The following is a 17,834-nucleotide window of genomic DNA, read 5'->3' as shown; positions in this document are numbered from 1 at the left end:
AGAAAATGTGCTTAGTAGAGTGCAGAACTCTGCCAAGGTGTATCGAGTAATTTCATTTTGTGTTCAGTCTACTTTAGTGCACATCAACTGTAGTGTGCTGTCTGTGGGCTAATCCTGGGCTTGCCTTGAGCTTCAACAACATTACAATAAGTGCCAGACTTACAGTTAATTAGGGGTGTCAAAAATAAACGATTATAAGATGCATCGCGATGCGGACGTGCACGATTCTGCATCGATTAACAAATATCAAAAATCGATTATAAAAATAAAAAATAAAAAAATTTTTTATAATCAAATAAAATAGAATGTAAGTACATGCAGTTGTTTATTTTAATTATGGATCATAATACAATGCAATTCCAAATGCACTTTTATTTTAAAAGTAGCCACACAGTGAGAAAAAAGAAAGTGAGAAAAAATAAATCATGTATTGCGGAAAAAGTGATGCATCGATTTAAGATGCATCGCGATGCATCGTGATGCATCGTTTAATCGAATCGAATCGAATCGTTGACAGATGAATCGTAATCGAATCGAATCGTGAGGCCAGTGAAGATTCACAGCCCTACAGTTAATGTCATTTAGGTTTATTATTTGCATGCACGATAAAATGTAGGCTATTGAAATATGTGGCGGTGGTTTATTATGTGGGGTGATCCCCCCCCCCCTACATGTAGGTGTGTTTTTGACAATGAATTATTGTAAATATTAGTATAGGGGACATGTGTGTAACTTGCATACTGTGTCAATAAAAGTGATTCTGATTCTGATCAGATTACTGCATACCATGTAAAGGTTTTAATGACACTATGGCTTTGATTTAATTATTTAGTACATAATTAAATCAAGGCCATAGTGTTATTAAAGCTTTGACATGGTATGCAGTAATCTGATGTCCCCTATACTTGAGTTCATGATCTCTTTGCCAGTTACTTTATTATAAAGTAACTGGCTTGCCTCGCTGTCGGTAACGTACGCAAAACACTTCCATATTGCGCTTTGTGCATCTGCTTTGTCTACAAGCTTTGTACGGTTTGCAAGACCACTTGTACTGTCAGAAGAAGCAGCAGCCATTTTCGCTGTTGTCTGTCTGAGGAGTGACAGGCCCTGCACACCGATATACTCGCTATCGCCCACCGTCAGCCCTGCCCCCACTGCTACAGCGTGGTTGGCTGCCTTGCTGTATTTCCGTCTTCAATTGTCCCCTCCTTTTCTCACTGCAATCCCGTAGCTCACCACCTTGCAAAGCATGCTGGGATACCTGGCGTCAGGACATCGCAAAACGACAAGACGAGAGGAGGGGCCAAAATCTAAATAGACCAATTGAAGACGGAAATACAGCAAGGCAGCCAACCAAGCTGCAGCAGCGGGGCCGGGCTTGACAGGGCGATGGTGAGTACATGCCAGTTGATGGCGTTAGGTGTGCAGAGGGTCTGAGGAGTGAACGAGCGGTGAGCACGAGCTGGCCTGGCTGAGTGAGAGAGGAGAGAAAGGGGATACGGCAGCTGCTGCTGCACACAGATAGTGACTGCTTCTCTGCCAACAAACACACGGTCGCAACCTGACGCAACTCAAACTAGAACGACCGCACCGCGGTTTAATGCCTCCGCCATTAGTTCATTCTTGAGTCCAAATCGCCATTTGAGGCAAATTGGAAGAAATGCCGTCAAGGCGCTCCTGAGATGTTGCGTTACAGAGCTTGAAAATTGGGTGTGTGAGGTGACGTCACAGTGACCTTGAACTTTGACCTTTGATAGCCAAAATGGAATCAGTTCATCCTTGCGTCCAAGTCGATGTTTGAGCCAAATCAGAAGAAATTCCATCGCGTTAACGATCTTCGGAATGGCGTTCGTGAGGTCACAGTGACCTTGACCTTTGATCACCAAAATGTAATCCGTTCACCCTTGCGCCCAAGTCGACGTTTGAGACAAATTGGAAGAAATTCCATCAAGCCGTTCTTGAGATATTGCTTTAACGAGCTTGGGAATGGCATTCATCAGGTCACAGTGAGCTTGACCTTTGACCACGAAAATCTAATCAGTTCATCCTTGAGTCCAAGTCGATGTTTGAGGCAAATTTTATGAAATTCCATCAAGGCATTCCTGGGATATCGTGTTAACAAGCTTGAAAATGGCGTTCGAGAGGTCATAGTGACCTTGGCCTTTGACCACCAAAATCTAATCAGTTCATGCTCGAGTCCAAGGCGATGTTTGAGGCAAATTTGATGAAATTCTGTCAAAGCATTCCTGAGATATCGCGTTAACAAGCTTGAAAATGGCGTTCGAGAGGTCACAGTGACCTTGGCCTTTGACCACCAAAATCTAATCAGATCATCCTTGAGTCTAAGTCGATGTTTGAGGCAAATTTGATGAAATTCCGTCAAGGCGTTCCTCAGATATCGCGTTAATGAGCATTGGACGGACGGACAACCCGGATCCATAATGCCTCCGGCCTGGATATCGCCGGCGGAGGCATAAAAAGTATCGGCACTAAATGAACGTGGTATAGTGCCGTTTTTAACGGCAGGGTACCATTGTAGTACAGGTATACATCCCTAACAGACTGACAACTCAATAAAAAAAAAATAGTCACTAGTCAAAGCAAACCCACTATAGTAAAAAGAAAAGTGTTGTTAACGGCAAAGAAATAATAATAATCAATCACAAGTAATTAAATAAGCAAAACCGCAAGGTAGATTAATTTTCAAGCTCACCTCTTGTCTTTGTTGGCAGGCATGTAGAGGAGCATGTAACAAGGTTTCCATACCTACATTTAGAGATAGGCATATAAGAGAAGAGTAATAGGTGAGGAGGAGAGGTCATTTAAACTGACATGAGTCATTTCATTATCATTATTGTAGCTACTAGCCAGTAGAAGAAAAGTCATCAGCATGGTCATCTTTCCAATTTACCAGTCATTGGTTGAATCCCTTCAGTTACACCCATCTGGACCCTTTAGGTAACAGAACAGGGAAGACATTTTAACATTGATTTTAATATGGATTAATACTTAAATACATAAAATAAGGTCTGTGGTTAACAAAAGTTTATGGGAGTGGTAATTTGTGTTCAGCAGGATAATCTTCACAAACGGGAAGCGTTTTCTGAAAACCGCATTAAAAAAAACGCATTTACATTTCAAAAGTGATAACGTTTGTGAAGATGATCCTGCTGAACACAAATGACCACTCCCATAAACTTTTGTTCACCGCAGACCTTATTTTATGTATTTAAGTGAAATCCCCATTCACTTTTCCCCGTAAGCTCCAACATGCTACTTGGAATGGGGACTCATTCCTGCGCTGCTCTATCATGATGCGATCGCGTCAGCGAGGAGCCGTGACAAATCAGAACACTGTTATGTCCTGTGAGTGAGAGCAGGTTGGGAATCCAGCTAGATGTTTATTATGTTAATAAATGGTTTTAAAATCCAACTGTTTGCATGTATGGTACATTCCGACGCCATGAAAAAACACTTGCTATTATCTATTTATTTTTTGAAATAATTAATTATAGTTGGAATAGACAGTCTGGAAACAAACTTTTTCCAACCTTTTTCCAGGCCTGGAAAATACTAAAATCTAATTTGCATACTTTTCCATACTAGGTAGGAACCTTGAGTTGAGTGGGTGGAAGAGTTTGAGAGTTTAAGTCAGCTTACCTCTGCTCAACATTTGCCACTGCTGTGGAATAAGGATTGGACAATGTAAAATCATGATGTGCAAGGCAACTTATTTTCAATTTGCATCAGCTGGAGTAATAATTTCACTTTAAACATAGCCTACTTACTAGTTGTTAAGTCTTGTAAAGGACTTTGGTCAGAAGAGACATTTTTCCCATCCCTGTAAATAGAAAAACAGAAATAAATTTAAACTATCAATCTTTGTGGAAAATGAAGACTGCCATTTATTTTTTCGAGGGTCTCACTTTTCAAACAGAAGAACATCGTTGGCAGCGGCAAAACTGACTCTCTTTGAATTCCTCTTTTCCACTGGTTTGGCAACTTCCACCTTAATGAAAACAACAATTACCATTACAACAAGAAAGAAATGAAGCTGTGGCCATTCAATTATATTATTTCAGTTATGATTTATACAAAATGATGTGATAGGTTATATATATATATATATATATATATATATATATATATATATATATATATATATATATATACTGTATATATATATATATATATATATATATATATATATATATATATATATATATATATATATATATATATATAACATGGTGAAGATGTCAGCAAGGCAACAGTGACAGTAGAATTATGGGTCTAATATTCTGAACATGACTGTTTGATTATTACTAACAAAGTATATTTGTCAAAATTTCAAATGGAGCAATCCATTTACCAGGGTTACCAGTTGTTCTGGGGCGGAAACTTCTCGTGGAGCTTTTAAAATCTGAAAACAAGGAGTAGCATATTTCATAGGTCATTTGCTTGTACACAGAAAAAACAAACACTTTGTTCATTCAAAACACGTGATATAATAGCACTGAGACACTGACCGAGGAAATGCGCCGCCTGGATCTTCCACTGTTTTCCCTGAAACATAAAACACAATATTCAAATCTGGTGTGGAGCTAGACAAACAGCTAGCGGTCATTTCATAGAGACACTGCGCGGACCACGTCACAGTTGGAAAGCCATGCCTCTGTCAGACGGGAGAATGTATATCGAAAAACAAACAAACATAATGGCCTCCATCAGTGTCCTTTTTCATAAATGTTACTCCAATAAAGCTGGATAATAAATGCTCCCACACACTGGCCTGACATGAAATACCTCGAAATTTACCGGTAACATTACTTGATTTAATCACCAGGGCCCAGTAGTTCAAAACTTTTAATCTTAATCACATCGGATGAGATTTCGAAATCCCACATTCTGTGATCCAGGATCAGCCAATCCCGGCAGATTTTGTCCTGGTATTTCAAAGCAATGCAGGATTGGATCTGCCTCATCCAGATTTAGAATTTTCAGGATTACCAAATCCTGAATATTAGTGCTTTAATCCTGCCTTTCTCTAGTGGCTATGAAGAACAACACAAAGAAGACAGAGACAGTATGGCAATTCATAATGATCAGTTATATTTTCAGCAATCTTCATCTAGTGGATTTGAAGAACAAAGTACACAAAATCATAATGGAATTGTAATAAATTTAAGGTTTCTTGAGCCGTACTCACTGTCAGGATGGGTCTAGGATCCAACTACATCGTCAAAGTTGCAGTGTCGGACATTGTTATATATTCCTAGTGGGAATGTCGTCTATACGTCACAAGACGGCCTTTTTGCTGGATTCTGGGGATTCTGGGTATTCTCAGTTTCGGCTTCAATTGCTTCTTCAGTTTTGGATACCACGATGTGTGCGCGAATAACCCGGTCACTAAATGGCTCTATTCACCTTATTCTTTGCCCATACAAGGACGCTTCTGCATGACGTCATTTTGTAATCGTCTTTCCGGTTTTCGAGACGGAAGTAGATTACGCCTACCGTAGTCATTTTTAGACTTGCCAAAAAGCTGTTTTCAAGCAAAAACAAACTGTTTTAAAGTTTTAATATTTTTCGGGTGAGAACGTAACATATATGTGACCAGTTTATGAGAATAACGCCTATTTGGAAATATTTAACGAGGAGCGAGGACTGGGAGCGCTGACTGTGCTGACACCGGTCGGACGAGCTATCTGTCAAACTTAGGCTACTGGCAGTGAGAAAACACTGTTGACGTGCTTTTGTAACTAACGTTAAATGCCGACCGGGTACAGCAATCGGCTCCTCGCAGCAGTAACGCTATGAACATGTAACTGAAGTTGGCCGCAGTGTAGCTTAATTCTGAACGTTGCCAAACTTCATTCATTATTATAGTGACGTTTTGTTTTGAAGTTGGCCGCCAACTAGCGCTGAACCGGAATAACAAATACAATTGCGTGTAACGCGGAAGAGAGAAAAAGTGAGCGTGGTGAATAAGGTGAACACTAGAACATTAGTTTACATCCCTGATTATAGTCCATTAAAAAATACAACAATCCCTTAACCATACTCACTCACTCACAACACACACAGAAAGAGGATCTGTGCCACTGTATTCTCTTGCGTTTCGATGTAAAGCACCTCATGGATCCAGAAAGTAACCTACATATTCATTCACTCACGGTAAGCCAGGCCACACTGTTGTCACACTGTTGTTAACTACTTCCCCTAAACAACAAAAAGAACATTATTTCACTCACTCATTCTTGGCAGTATCAAGCGGCTCCATCTTCAACTGTGAAAGAAAAAAGAAAAGAAAACAGTTGTTTCAGGAAATTAGCATCTGCAAAACTGGTAGAATGAGAATGAGTCTAATAGGCTCATTTCACAGCAAACGTTTGAGGCGGTAATGCAGGAAATAACACAGGTGTAAACATTAATGAGGGCACCTGGCACTGCAACACCTAAACACAATGGAAGCATAATTAACGGCATTAGCTGCTTTACTTCCTGCTTTTAGCTACCACCTCAAATAGGGTTGCTGTGACATGGGTCCATTTACAGTGAACTGGGGTACAGTACGAAGTAAAGCAGGTGTAACCAACGTGACGTCACTTGCCACCCAGAAATGCGGAACCGCGCGACAGTTAATAGTATGAGTTGTGTCAAACAAACGTTAATATCTCAAAAACCATACATCACATCGCTTATATTTTGACATTCTGAGTGGGAGCAGAATTATCTCAAGAGTTTGATGTATAATATATGCATGTGGTGTTAAAGTTGTGTGAACTGTCGCAGTTTTTTAAATGTAAACAGAGTCAAGCGGCTAGAGCAGACACGCCTCGCGCCACTTGGGCTCCATAGGGTTCCATTGCCGTTGCCACCCAGTGGCGCGGTTTGTTTACCAAAATGCTGCTCGGCTGATCCCTCGTATTCAACCACAACCACATAACGTTCATTTGTAAAAACACGCTAGATAAAAGTGCAATTTCTCCTAAAAAAAGACAAAGGGGCGAAAGCTGGTGTTCATTTGACTCGCTACCAAGCCCAATAACGTTAGCGTCAGCTAACGCTAGTAAAACAGTGTTTAGCTGTTACTTTCAGCCTGCAGATGTGAGCAAAAACAACCAAAGACCTACCTCGTAACGTTAGTTGTTATGAAGTCTGGCGATAACTCAGCAACTCAGCTACGACACGCGTAACCGTATCTGTCAACTAGTTTACATGTTGACACAACAATAACTAGCGTTTAGGTCAAAACGTAATAAGCTAAAAGCGAACGCACTCGCGCTTCAGAGGTTTGGATTTATCCGCCGATTCCGCCTACATTCCACGCATGCGCAGTACTTCCCATTTTTTGGTCAACTTTTTCGATTTCCCTGCTTTCCTCATCCGTGGAAGTAAAGTTATTTCCACAAAAGACTGATCATAAAATCAATATAAAGATAATTAATTCAGCGATACAACCATTTTACCGACCGAAATGCCGAGTGTTTTTTTTTTAATACAGGAACAATCGTAACAAACCGGAAGTGACGTTCCCAGGAAGAACAGGCCGTGGCCTTTTTCAAATTGTCGAGCGGGTAGCTTTGTTTTGTTGTCGTTACAACCACACACGTAAAAGGTAAGCCTGACCTGTTAGTGTTTTATTGTGTGAGGTTAATATTATTTCTAACGTTGTCATGGATATTGTAAACAGATCTAAATGATGGTTAAAGCTAACCGCATTAAACGCTAGCTGTGCCCCGGAATGAAGCTGACGTTTTCTCACAACGCCACACCAAACCCCATTACATCCCAAATCTGTCACTGTTACTCTGCCCTGCTTCAATATGGGCAACAATGCAAACATGACTCAAAACTTGATATACATCGTTAGGGTCCTCTGCTGAATTCGGCAATACATTATATTCCACCAAGACAAATAGCTTTTGTTGAAATCAGTCTTTTACGGCTGATTCTCAGGACCCACCTTTTGGTGGAAGAATTATGAAATCATTCAGATTGTGTTCTTATTTCTAATGTGCTGACGTAACGTTAAATGTAAGTGCGTTTTATGTTTTTAAGGTGGACCCCAGCAAGAGTAGATGTTACCTCGGTAACAACTAATGGGGATCCAAACAAATAAACAAACCACATCATCATCTTCAAATAGCTGAGTTGAGATCTTCTGTTATATTTGCATGAAAGGAAGGCAGCATTAAACCACACATAGTTTTGAATGCTATTGCACAACTAACTGTCCACAAAAGAGAAGAAGGACAGTTGAATAGTTGTTATTGCCACACGGACGTTTCGGGCAGCATTCACAGGTGGGTCTAATTATAGAGCTCTACAGCCTACACAACAAGTAACAGCCAGCAGGGGGAGTCACTAATGTCAATGCAGGTATACACCAAATATACACCAAATTGATAAACATAATAAATCAACAACAATCCTGTTCTCATTCAATCCAAAGGGAATGAGGGTATTAAGGGAGTGAATCCAATAGGTCTCCCTCTGAAGGAGAATATGAATATGTCACGTAGAGGGGGCAACAGAGACAAAATCCTCCTCTTGTTGTTAATAATAATCATCATATCTAAGAGTTGAGCACATTTTATTTAGATTTTCTACAACTGTCCACAAAGAAATAGGAACACTGCTGGGGCCATTCATAGTCCCACACAATCACAGGATGACATGCTGACAGCAAGAATTCAGTGAAGACACACACATAACATAACAGCATCTCTTTCTGTCCAGGTCTTCTGTTGGCCTTGCATTCATTGCAGGCACCGAAATGGCTTCAAAAATACCTAAAGGTTGGCAGAATATTTTCAGTTATCTATCTGCTTCCTCCCTCAGAATGGGCCTTTGGGGGGGTGACTCTTGCTCACGTGCGCAGTAGCCTACTACACTTGACTTACATAAAAAAAAAAAACTGCATCATAACATTCAAATGGCCAGTGGCCACGCCTCTTTCAATCTATTGTCAAATAAATGTAAGTGTGATTAACAGACGCTCCTCTGTGCTCCAGGTGTGCAGCCGCCACGTCCAGACATGAAGAAAACTGCTGCTAATGCCATCTCTAAAACAGATGATGTCCTCAGACCTCAAAAAGACAATGTACCGAGGTAAGAGACCTCGAATCAACAGTGTGAATACAACTGTTTCTCCCACAAAGAAGAGTGTGTGGCTGTATGGAGTAAGCGACTCATAAACCCACCTTGGCAGGGGTGCAATGTCCATCTGTGGCACTATATACTCGTACTGTGATGGTGCATTCATGTGCTCCTCAGATGGTCCGATTTTCCGACTTGGCAAGTCGTTCTCCCGACGTCGGTCTGTTCATGTGATTGTGGTGTCGCCGTGTCGGAAGGTGGAAACCAAATCAGGGCCGGCGTCAACAAAGCATCTACTTTCGTCCGCCATGTTTTTGCCCTTATGGTTTCTGCATATACGGCGTCAAGTTGGCAAGTCATGTACCAACATTTTTACAGAGTTTCCGAGTTGTTGTTTCCGACTTCACTTAAGCGTCCGTTCACATGAATATTCCCAGTCGGGATCTCATTTTTCCGATTACTCCGACACCACATGAATGCAGCATTATACCATGGTCTGGGTGAATACTCGATTCTGATTGGCTGCAAGGTGGTAGTCTCACAGTAGCTAGCACTAGCAGTAGATGGATATCTACATCTGGTGCACAACTCTTAAAAAGTGGTTAAGGACCGCCCCCTAAGACCAAACACAAGCGAGCCCGACTTCCGTAACAGCCCAGCCAATCAGATTTCAGCAGAGATTTTCTCATGGCAAAACCCGGAAATGCTGACTTGTGATCCAGACCCTGCGTGCTGATAAGACATTAGAGCTGCGTTCGAAATCGTTCACTCATTCACTATTCCCATTATAGTGTTTATCATATATTCAACTATATGGGGAATGATCAAAATGAGTTTCGGACACTAAACAGATTCGGGAAAAGACAACCGCATTGCATTGTGGTATACCGGCGAAAATGTAGGGTAGATTCGTTGTTCACTAGAAATTGCTCGCTGTGCATTGTGGGTATTTTATAGTGGAGTAAATAGTGAATCAAATTAACAGTTTAGAATTCGGACACTATAAAAAAAAAATGGCGACACACTAAATAGTGCACTATTTCTGTCATAGGGACCGATTCTGAACAGGGCTTAGGTCTGACCACGTGACCTCCACTAGCTGCAAGGTGTCCTTTATTTTCTGATCATATACACCTACTAAGTAGTTTCAGTCAAACTAAGTAACTAACTTCACCGTTCTAAAGGCAAGTGCTGGCTAGTCATTTACAACAGTGTAGTCCTTCAGTGCCTCGTCCTCTGAACGCCACACGATGGCGATGTAACACAAGAAACACTGCCCTCTGAACTCACCGATAGCCTAGGCTACTTGGTATTACATAAAGCGATCATCTCTTCTTGCTTCTCATGCATCCATTGCATGAGAAGCACCCCTTACTTATCTTTTGTCATAGACATATTTCATATGATATAGGTGTAACATTTTGAAACGCATACATCCTATATATCATACATACAAATTATATTGATCAACAACAGTGTAATCCCCTCCAAAAACAAGACCCTTTGGATCTAATGTATGTTTTTTTTTCACCCACCCCCCCCCAGATATTATCATCAAAAAGATTCAAAAACCTAATATTTTGGTGCTGTAGAAGTAGGCTGCCATCTCTATGTGTGGCTACAACAGGCAATGTCATTTTTATGTATTATTGACACAATATTTCAACTTTTGTCTTCCAGAAAGAATTTGGCCGCAAAAGGTCCCAAAGGGTGAGTCTGAGTCAGGCATTAAGGCTGGGTTCACACCGGCGACCCAAGCCTTGCCTATGCCTTGCCTTTACCCACGCTTTTAAATAGGCGTCCGTTTTAGTCAACGAGGCTGTGTACACCGTGCGCCTGAGTGTGAACCCTGCGTGTACCCACGCCTTGCCTGTGCCTTGCCGATTTTATCGTTTAGGCGTGAGTTCTATTTTCAAGCCGACAAGGCGTGTGCAGGCAGGCTTCTTCTGTCAAGCCATGAAAGAAAAACGCGACAATATCCGTGGGAAATGGCAAAGTCAACTGAATTTCAAAATAAAAAGGAGTTACTACAACAGTGTTGAGCAGAGAGAGAGAGATTGACGGGTGGCTATCATGTGGGGCTTTCTCCCTGTCTGCAAACAAACATATTCTTGCAAGATTACCTCTCTAAAATGTCCGACTATAGTCAGACCTGGTTATACATATCCAGCATCAATAGAACATTAAATATATTTTTTTTATATATATTTTACCTATGATAATTCGGGACCACACGTGAAAAAATACAGTCGGGAGAGAGGAGAGGCGCTTGTGACTCGGCTCCAGGTTCAGCGTGCAAAGGCGTGCGGTGTGATCGCAAAAGCGTGTAATAGGTTCACGCCCAGCTCAAGGTCTGCAGGCGTAGGCGTGGGTTGAGGCAAGGCAAGGCGTAGATTCTCTGTGAACTAAGCGTTACATAGCCTTGTTTGTGACTTGATGTGTTTTGTGCAGACTGCAATACGGCCTGAACTTGCTATATAGGGTTCACCCTTGAACCCTGAACTTGCTATATAGGGTTCACCCTTGAACCCTGAACTTGCTATATAGGGTTCACCCTTGAACCCTGAACTTGCTATATAGGGTTCACCCTTGAACCCTGAACTTGCTATATAGGGTTCACCCTTGAACCCTGAACTTGCTATATAGGGTTCACCCTTGAACTCTGAACTTGCTATATAGGGTTCACCCTTGAACCCTGAACTTGCTATATAGGGTTCACCCTTGAACCCTGAACTTGCTATATAGGGTTCACCCTTGAACCCTGAACTTGCTATATAGGGTTCACCCTTGAACCCTGAACTTGCTATATAGGGTTCACCCTTGAACCCTGAACTTGCTATATAGGGTTCACCCTTGAACCCTGAACTTGCTATATAGGGTTCACCCTTGAACCCTGAACTTGCTATATAGGGTTCACCCTTGAACCCTGAACTTGCTATATAGGGTTCACCCTTGAACCCTGAACTTGCTATATAGGGTTCACCCTTGAACCCTGAACTTGCTATATAGGGTTCACCCTTGTTTTCAACTGTGTACCTTTCAATAGAATCCCCACCAGGTATGGGCAACAGGTAGAGCTGAGGGACCAAAATCAGCTTTTGATGGCTGCCAATGAGGAACTGCAGAAAAACCTGACTGACACACAGGTACAAAATGCAATTTTGTATAATGATAACAGGGTTCTGCCAAGGTCCTTGAAGTGCTTGGATTTTGACGTTGTCCTTTAATGGAGCAGCACCCTAGCATAATAATTTCACACGTGTGTACTTGTACAATGGAGTGACAATAACTATCTTGAATCTAATTACAGTATAACAAAATCAGTTAGCGTCCTTGTGGCCTATAGAGGGTATGCGCACCCGCTGGAACACGCCCCCTCAATCGGGAATGAGTGTCAAAATGAGTGTCAAGTTCCTCCCTGAGCAGCAGGTGTCCGTTATCAAGGCCGATTACTGCATTCAAGCTCAGTCTTGCTGTGACTCAGTGGGCGTGACCCCACAGTGACTTCTGCCTCTGTGACATCACATGCATACCCTCTATACGCCACTTGTCTTTCACACATCTTTCAAGCATGCTTTGATAATGTAATAGTATTTTTTTCCAGCGTGTGAGTTTTGTTGTTGTCTATGTATTTATTCATACTGTTAGAAAGTGTTTTTCTCTCAGTGAACTTTCAGTATTGTTTTGCAGCTAAAAGTGTCTGAATTGGAGGTGCAGTTTGGTGACCTCGAGAAGGAGAACGCAGCTGTTGAGCGACGCCTAAAGGACTGCCACGTTCTCCTAGTGGCTCAAAAAATAGACCCAGGTGAATAAGTATCCCCTTTTTTGTCAGTGACTTCCAGTGCTCGCTTTAGTACATTGTGAAATTCTAACCTGTCTAAAAAAACATAGACCCAGGTGCAGGGTGGGAATTACATGGAGGCCATGGCCTCCGTTGTAGTGATGGGAGGTTCGACTCCTTTTACTAACTCGAGTTTGTACGAGTGGCTCACTAAAGAGAGTCGGGTTTTCGAGTCACCTGAGTCAGTCATCCCCAGAGCCTGGGGAATCGCCCCCCTCCCCTCCCCTCCCTCCCCCGTCCAGAGCAGCTCACCAGAGACTCTGCTAGTCTGCTGGGTACCTTTCGGTTTAGCCCTCGAGTCGCTCTGAGTCTGCTAACTTTGAATGGGCTAAAATAATGTAATCATGCCGCACTTCTAGACTTTCTAAATGTTATTGGACCAAATGCATCAAATTCTGATAGTGAAACGGGTCATTTCGCGGGGGCTGCCTGTGTTGTGAATGAAAATGAATGAATGAAAAATGTATTGGTCACCACCACCACCAAGCATACACTTAGGTCATAACCAAAGGTTAGGGGCAGAAGCAAACGCTTATGTAAAGCCCCCCCCTTTTCTTACAATTAAAATAAGAAAATCATCATGATCAGACATTTTGGATTGGACATTGTTGTGATTAGCGATGCTCAAAAGCGTGTTGCCAGCTCAGCTCTACTTGAGCTGACTCCAGACCAGCAGTTAATACTCGCACCCGCTGAACCAACGAGTTCCACCCACCACTCAGGCAGAGCCGTGTCAGCTCAGATCTACTCGAGCTGACTCCAGACCAGCAGTTAATACTCGCACCCGCTGAACCAACGAGTTCCACCCACTCAGGCAGAGCCATGTCAGCTCAGATCTACTCGAGCTGACTCCAGACCAGCACTTAAACTCGCTGAAGCACTCAGTTCATACACTACACTAGTAGCGTACACTAGTTGTAGTTTTAAACTACGTTGTCATTTAGCAGTTCATCTCCAAAAGGCAGCGGTTGTAACTTGCAGGCATTTTTTTTTATTTCATGACTAAATAATTACCTTTGCTAGACGAACGTGAAGTATATTGCGAATACTTTTAACGTGAGGGGAGCAAACAAACCAACTGTGATGTGGGCTCATTCTTAGCTATAAAATTATTTGATTGTTTTCCATTAACATTGATGGTGGGTTACAGCTTACTGACTGTGGCATGGAACTTGTGGGTGAGCGAGTGCCTGGTGCAGACGGGTAGAGTGAGCTCGAGCTCAGCACAGTGGTGACAGGAGAGCGAGCAGGGAGGCGGGGCTCCGGGCTGGGCTGACTCTCCGAGCTGCGGAGCTCGGAGAGCGAGGCGAGTAGAGTAGCGAGTGAGCTCAAGGCGGCCGCAGCGAGAGCCGAGTCGAGTCAGACGAAACTCGCGAGTCCCGAGTCGGTAAAAAGAGTCTCGACTTTCGAAACGATTCGTTTCAAACCCGCCCATCACTACTCCGTTGCTCCTCCCTCTGGCTGTGATGCTCTGAGATCTCTAAGGTCACCTTGGCAGTGCCCTGCTAGCAGCCTGCTACTGTCAGTTGCTTTAAAAGCATCAGTGGTCTCAGGTTAATGTAGCTGCTCTATGTAAAGGATGTGTGATTGGCTCATTTTAACACACATTTCATCAAAATCGCTCTTCATGATGTCAATAGAGCGAAGGCCTTTGTGCCCTGGTGCACTGAAAAAAAAGAAGAAATCGAGGGCAAATGGCCTTGCTAGCTAAAAAGGCAAAATTCCCACCTTGCCTTGTGAATATGTATCCGCTTTTTGTCAGTGAATGCCACTGCTTGCTGTAGTTTTTGTCAGTGAATGCCAGTGCTTGCTGTAGTTTTTGTCAGTGAATGCCAGTGCTTGCTGTAGTTTTTGTCAGTGAATGCCAGTGCTTGCTGTAGTTTTTGTCAGTGAATGCCACTGCTTGCTGTAGTTTTTGTCAGTGAATGCCAGTGCTTGCTTTAGTGCATTGTGAAATTCTAACCTGTTTTATGTTTTAGTTTCAGGAGAAATCATTGGAGAAGCGGCCCAGCAAAATGAAAATCAAAGAAGAGAAGTTATGGTACATATTTTTTTATTTCAGTTTACTTCAGATTTACAGTCATGTCTTATAGAGCTGAACATTCACGTGACATCTCTTGCCCCGGAAGCGAGTTCCCCATTCATTTTCTCCATAGACATTTCGAACAATCCGTATATAAGGAGTTTTAAGGCTGGAACCAAGCCAACCTGTGACCTACTGAATCGCGAGTGACCATAAAACATTTCACTTGGAGCAAAAACAAAAAATAACGAGGGGGAAAAAATGAATTTTCGGTTTTATTTATTTAGTATTTCTTTTTATTTTATTTATGTTTTATGGTCACAATTTTTTTTTTTTTACGTGTCTATGGAGAAAATGAACGGGGAACTCGCTTCCGGGGCAAGAGATGTCACGTGACTGTTCAGCTCTATTCATCCTATGTCACAGGTTTTCAAAGTCTGAGACTATGAGCCTCCCACAGACAAAGCTTGGAAAATGGGATCATGATGATGTTGTTTGAGCCCATAGACATTCATCAATTGTGCCAAGATAGCCTGATATTGCTGTTCTTCATCCTTCAGATGACACCAAATACATGAAAGACATTTATTAGTTTTGGACTCTGGGAAAGTGGGGAAAACAGTCAATTTGCCCAAAAACTACTGTATATCTGAATCTCTTTAACCAAATCACACACATTTAGCTTATTCTATGTGATCTCCTTTTGAAAACTAATGTAATATTTTTTCCACTCCCATTCCAACTGAGCCTCCCCTGAAACTGTTTGGAGCCCCCCCTGGGGAGGCCCGCCTCCCACTTTGAAAACTCTCTGTCCTACGCTAAATCAAATTTCAGATCAAAGCACAATTTGAATTAAGCTCACAGACGAAAATGACATAAATTGGTACAAGAAGAAATTAAATCACAACCATGCACCTATTTGTCCTAAACGACATAACTGTTAAGAAAATAAATGTTTATACCTTATAATTTACACTGTACTTAGATATACACACACACACATGCAGGGTTTGCAGGGCCACCCAGTAAGCACACGTCTTTCATCGTCTCTATTTCAGAGTGTCTCCACAGCGCTCCTGAGTGAGTTAAGGGCCTTTGGTGAGAAGGCATCAGTGCAGCGTGCTCAACTACAGGTCAGTCAAATCATTTAGCTTGGCCTTTTCCAGAGGAAAGCAGTTGTTAAACAGCTGCCATTCACTTTCACTGACCTCAATCACCTTGCTGCCATTTTGTTTTGGGTGATGGAGTTTGTTTTAAATCCCTCTTTGCTCCTCTTCAGCAGATCCAAACAACAATGGAAGACCTAACTGAAACACGGGATACTTTGACCCAGGAAAGGGACAGCTTTTCCCTTGAGGTTGCCCAAATGGAAAAGGCTCTGGAGGAGGCGGAGGCCCTCTTACTAGAATGAATCTGAATAGAATATTTTCTTAATTTAAAATACGAGTTAAGTCTGGAGCTGCAACGATGAATCGATTAGTCGATCGACAGAAAATGAATCGACAACTATTATAATCGATAATCGATTCATCGTTTTCAGTACAATTTTTAAGAGAAAAGTTCAAAATTCTCTCATTCCAGCTTCTTAAACGTGAATATGTTCTGGTTTCTTTACTCCTGTATGAAAGTAAACTGATATTGTCTTTGAGTTGAGAGTTGTGGACAAGACAAGACATTTGAGCGCGTCATCTTGGGCTTTGGGTGTGTACTAATGTACGTCATTGCCCGTTTTTTTATGTGGTGATCAAAATTAAATAAAGTTTTGCCGTTTTTTGTAATCTTGGACTTTGTTTGAGAGAATGCAAACACACAACAGGCACTTATTACAGTTCTTAAAAAAGCTTGTTAAGGCTTCAAATCAGCATTGGAGCAATTCAAATGAAATTGCATTGGTCTCTTCCCCCCCCATTGAGAAATCAGACCAGTTGGCTGTGTTATGTTTCAGCCTTCTTGGCATTAAAATGTCTCAAAGGTTTAAATTTAACTTCATCAAGCACGCAGACACCCTCTAGTGTGTGTAATGATGTTTTTCATTGTAGGTCAAATACATTCCTATGGAAAACTATCAGAGAGAATATGGTGCATTGTGTTGAAGCCAAGTTTAGGTAAGAATGGAGATCACAAACAGGTAAAATAATAAATTCTATCAACACATTTTCTCAAAGGAAAATGGAAAACAAAATTGAATGCATCATGAAGCCAGTTATCTATAGCACACAATGCCAATCTTTACCTTAGAAATGACTTAAAATGCAGACGTATAGCTTACAAACCAAGCATCTAGCAATATAACATGAACAATGCTGTTTATTATAGTGCTATATCTAGGGCTGAACAATGAATATATATTAATCGCAATATGGCCAAATAAAATATCCAAATCGCAGGAGCTGCATTTGTTTTTAAATAACATAATATATAGAACATATAATCCCGTTAATGAATCATTGTGGTGCTCCAGAGATGCCCCAGTTTACAGCTCATGTTCTCCAGATGTACGGGCACATGCAGAGTACAGACCCAGACCCATGTTCTCCAGATGTACGGGCACATGCAGAGTACAGCCCCAGGAGAAACATCTCATGGTCAACATGTGTGTGATATTCTGTGAACCCTTGACATGTAGCTGGTGCTGTTGGTAATGAGCCAAAGAAGGTCCAAAATGAGTTTTGCAGGAATTTTGAGGTTCTGAGTGATTTGGTTGCTTTCATCTCCACAGTACCACATCATGTTGAATAATGATCTTTCATAAAACAAAAGGGAAAGTATTTATTTTCATGGCTTTGGTGGAATGCCACTGTAGAAAATACTACGTTGTGGAATGGTTAAACCCACTTTTCTCGTGTTTTTACTTTTAGACACTTG

The 17,834-nt window shown here is 41.7% G+C and overlaps 2 protein-coding genes across 4 annotated transcripts; one reads left to right on the top strand and one right to left on the bottom strand.

The window, feature by feature from the left end:
- Positions 1–1,416: 1,416 nt before the first annotated feature.
- On the bottom strand, positions 1,417–7,275 carry LOC310782181 (uncharacterized protein; the record flags this gene model as incomplete). Its single annotated transcript, XM_083642867.1, has 10 exons — positions 7,137–7,275; positions 6,255–6,289; positions 4,530–4,566; positions 4,373–4,423; positions 3,927–4,009; positions 3,789–3,841; positions 3,661–3,682; positions 2,912–2,952; positions 2,714–2,766; positions 1,417–1,536 (listed from the first exon to the last, which is right to left on the bottom strand). The coding sequence occupies exons 2-10, from the start codon at positions 6,281–6,283 to the stop codon at positions 1,417–1,419; spliced, it is 489 nt and encodes a 162-aa protein (XP_083498993.1). The 5' UTR covers positions 6,284–6,289; positions 7,137–7,275.
- Positions 7,276–7,551: 276 nt separating this feature from the next.
- knstrn (kinetochore localized astrin (SPAG5) binding protein) lies at positions 7,552–16,393 on the top strand. 3 transcript variants are annotated; one of them, XM_083642664.1, is made up of 9 exons: positions 7,552–7,621; positions 8,746–8,804; positions 9,021–9,117; positions 10,786–10,815; positions 12,152–12,251; positions 12,796–12,910; positions 14,926–14,987; positions 16,028–16,102; positions 16,252–16,393. In XM_083642664.1, exons 2-9 carry the CDS (start codon positions 8,783–8,785, stop codon positions 16,378–16,380), a joined length of 630 nt encoding a protein of 209 aa, XP_083498790.1. In that variant the 5' UTR covers positions 7,552–7,621; positions 8,746–8,782; the 3' UTR covers positions 16,381–16,393. The 3 variants fall into 3 exon arrangements, with proteins under 3 accessions (XP_083498790.1, XP_083498789.1, XP_083498791.1); XM_083642663.1 differs by having other exon boundaries at positions 16,249–16,393; XM_083642665.1 differs by lacking the exon at positions 8,746–8,804 and having other exon boundaries at positions 7,567–7,621; positions 16,249–16,393.
- Positions 16,394–17,834: the final 1,441 nt, after the last annotated feature.

The sequence above is a fragment of the Poromitra crassiceps genome (genome assembly GCF_964638095.1).
Source record: "Poromitra crassiceps genome assembly, chromosome: 9".
In the NCBI taxonomy this organism is placed as follows: Eukaryota; Metazoa; Chordata; class Actinopteri; order Beryciformes; family Melamphaidae; genus Poromitra; species Poromitra crassiceps.
This window is presented reverse-complemented; position numbering and strand designations above follow the sequence as displayed.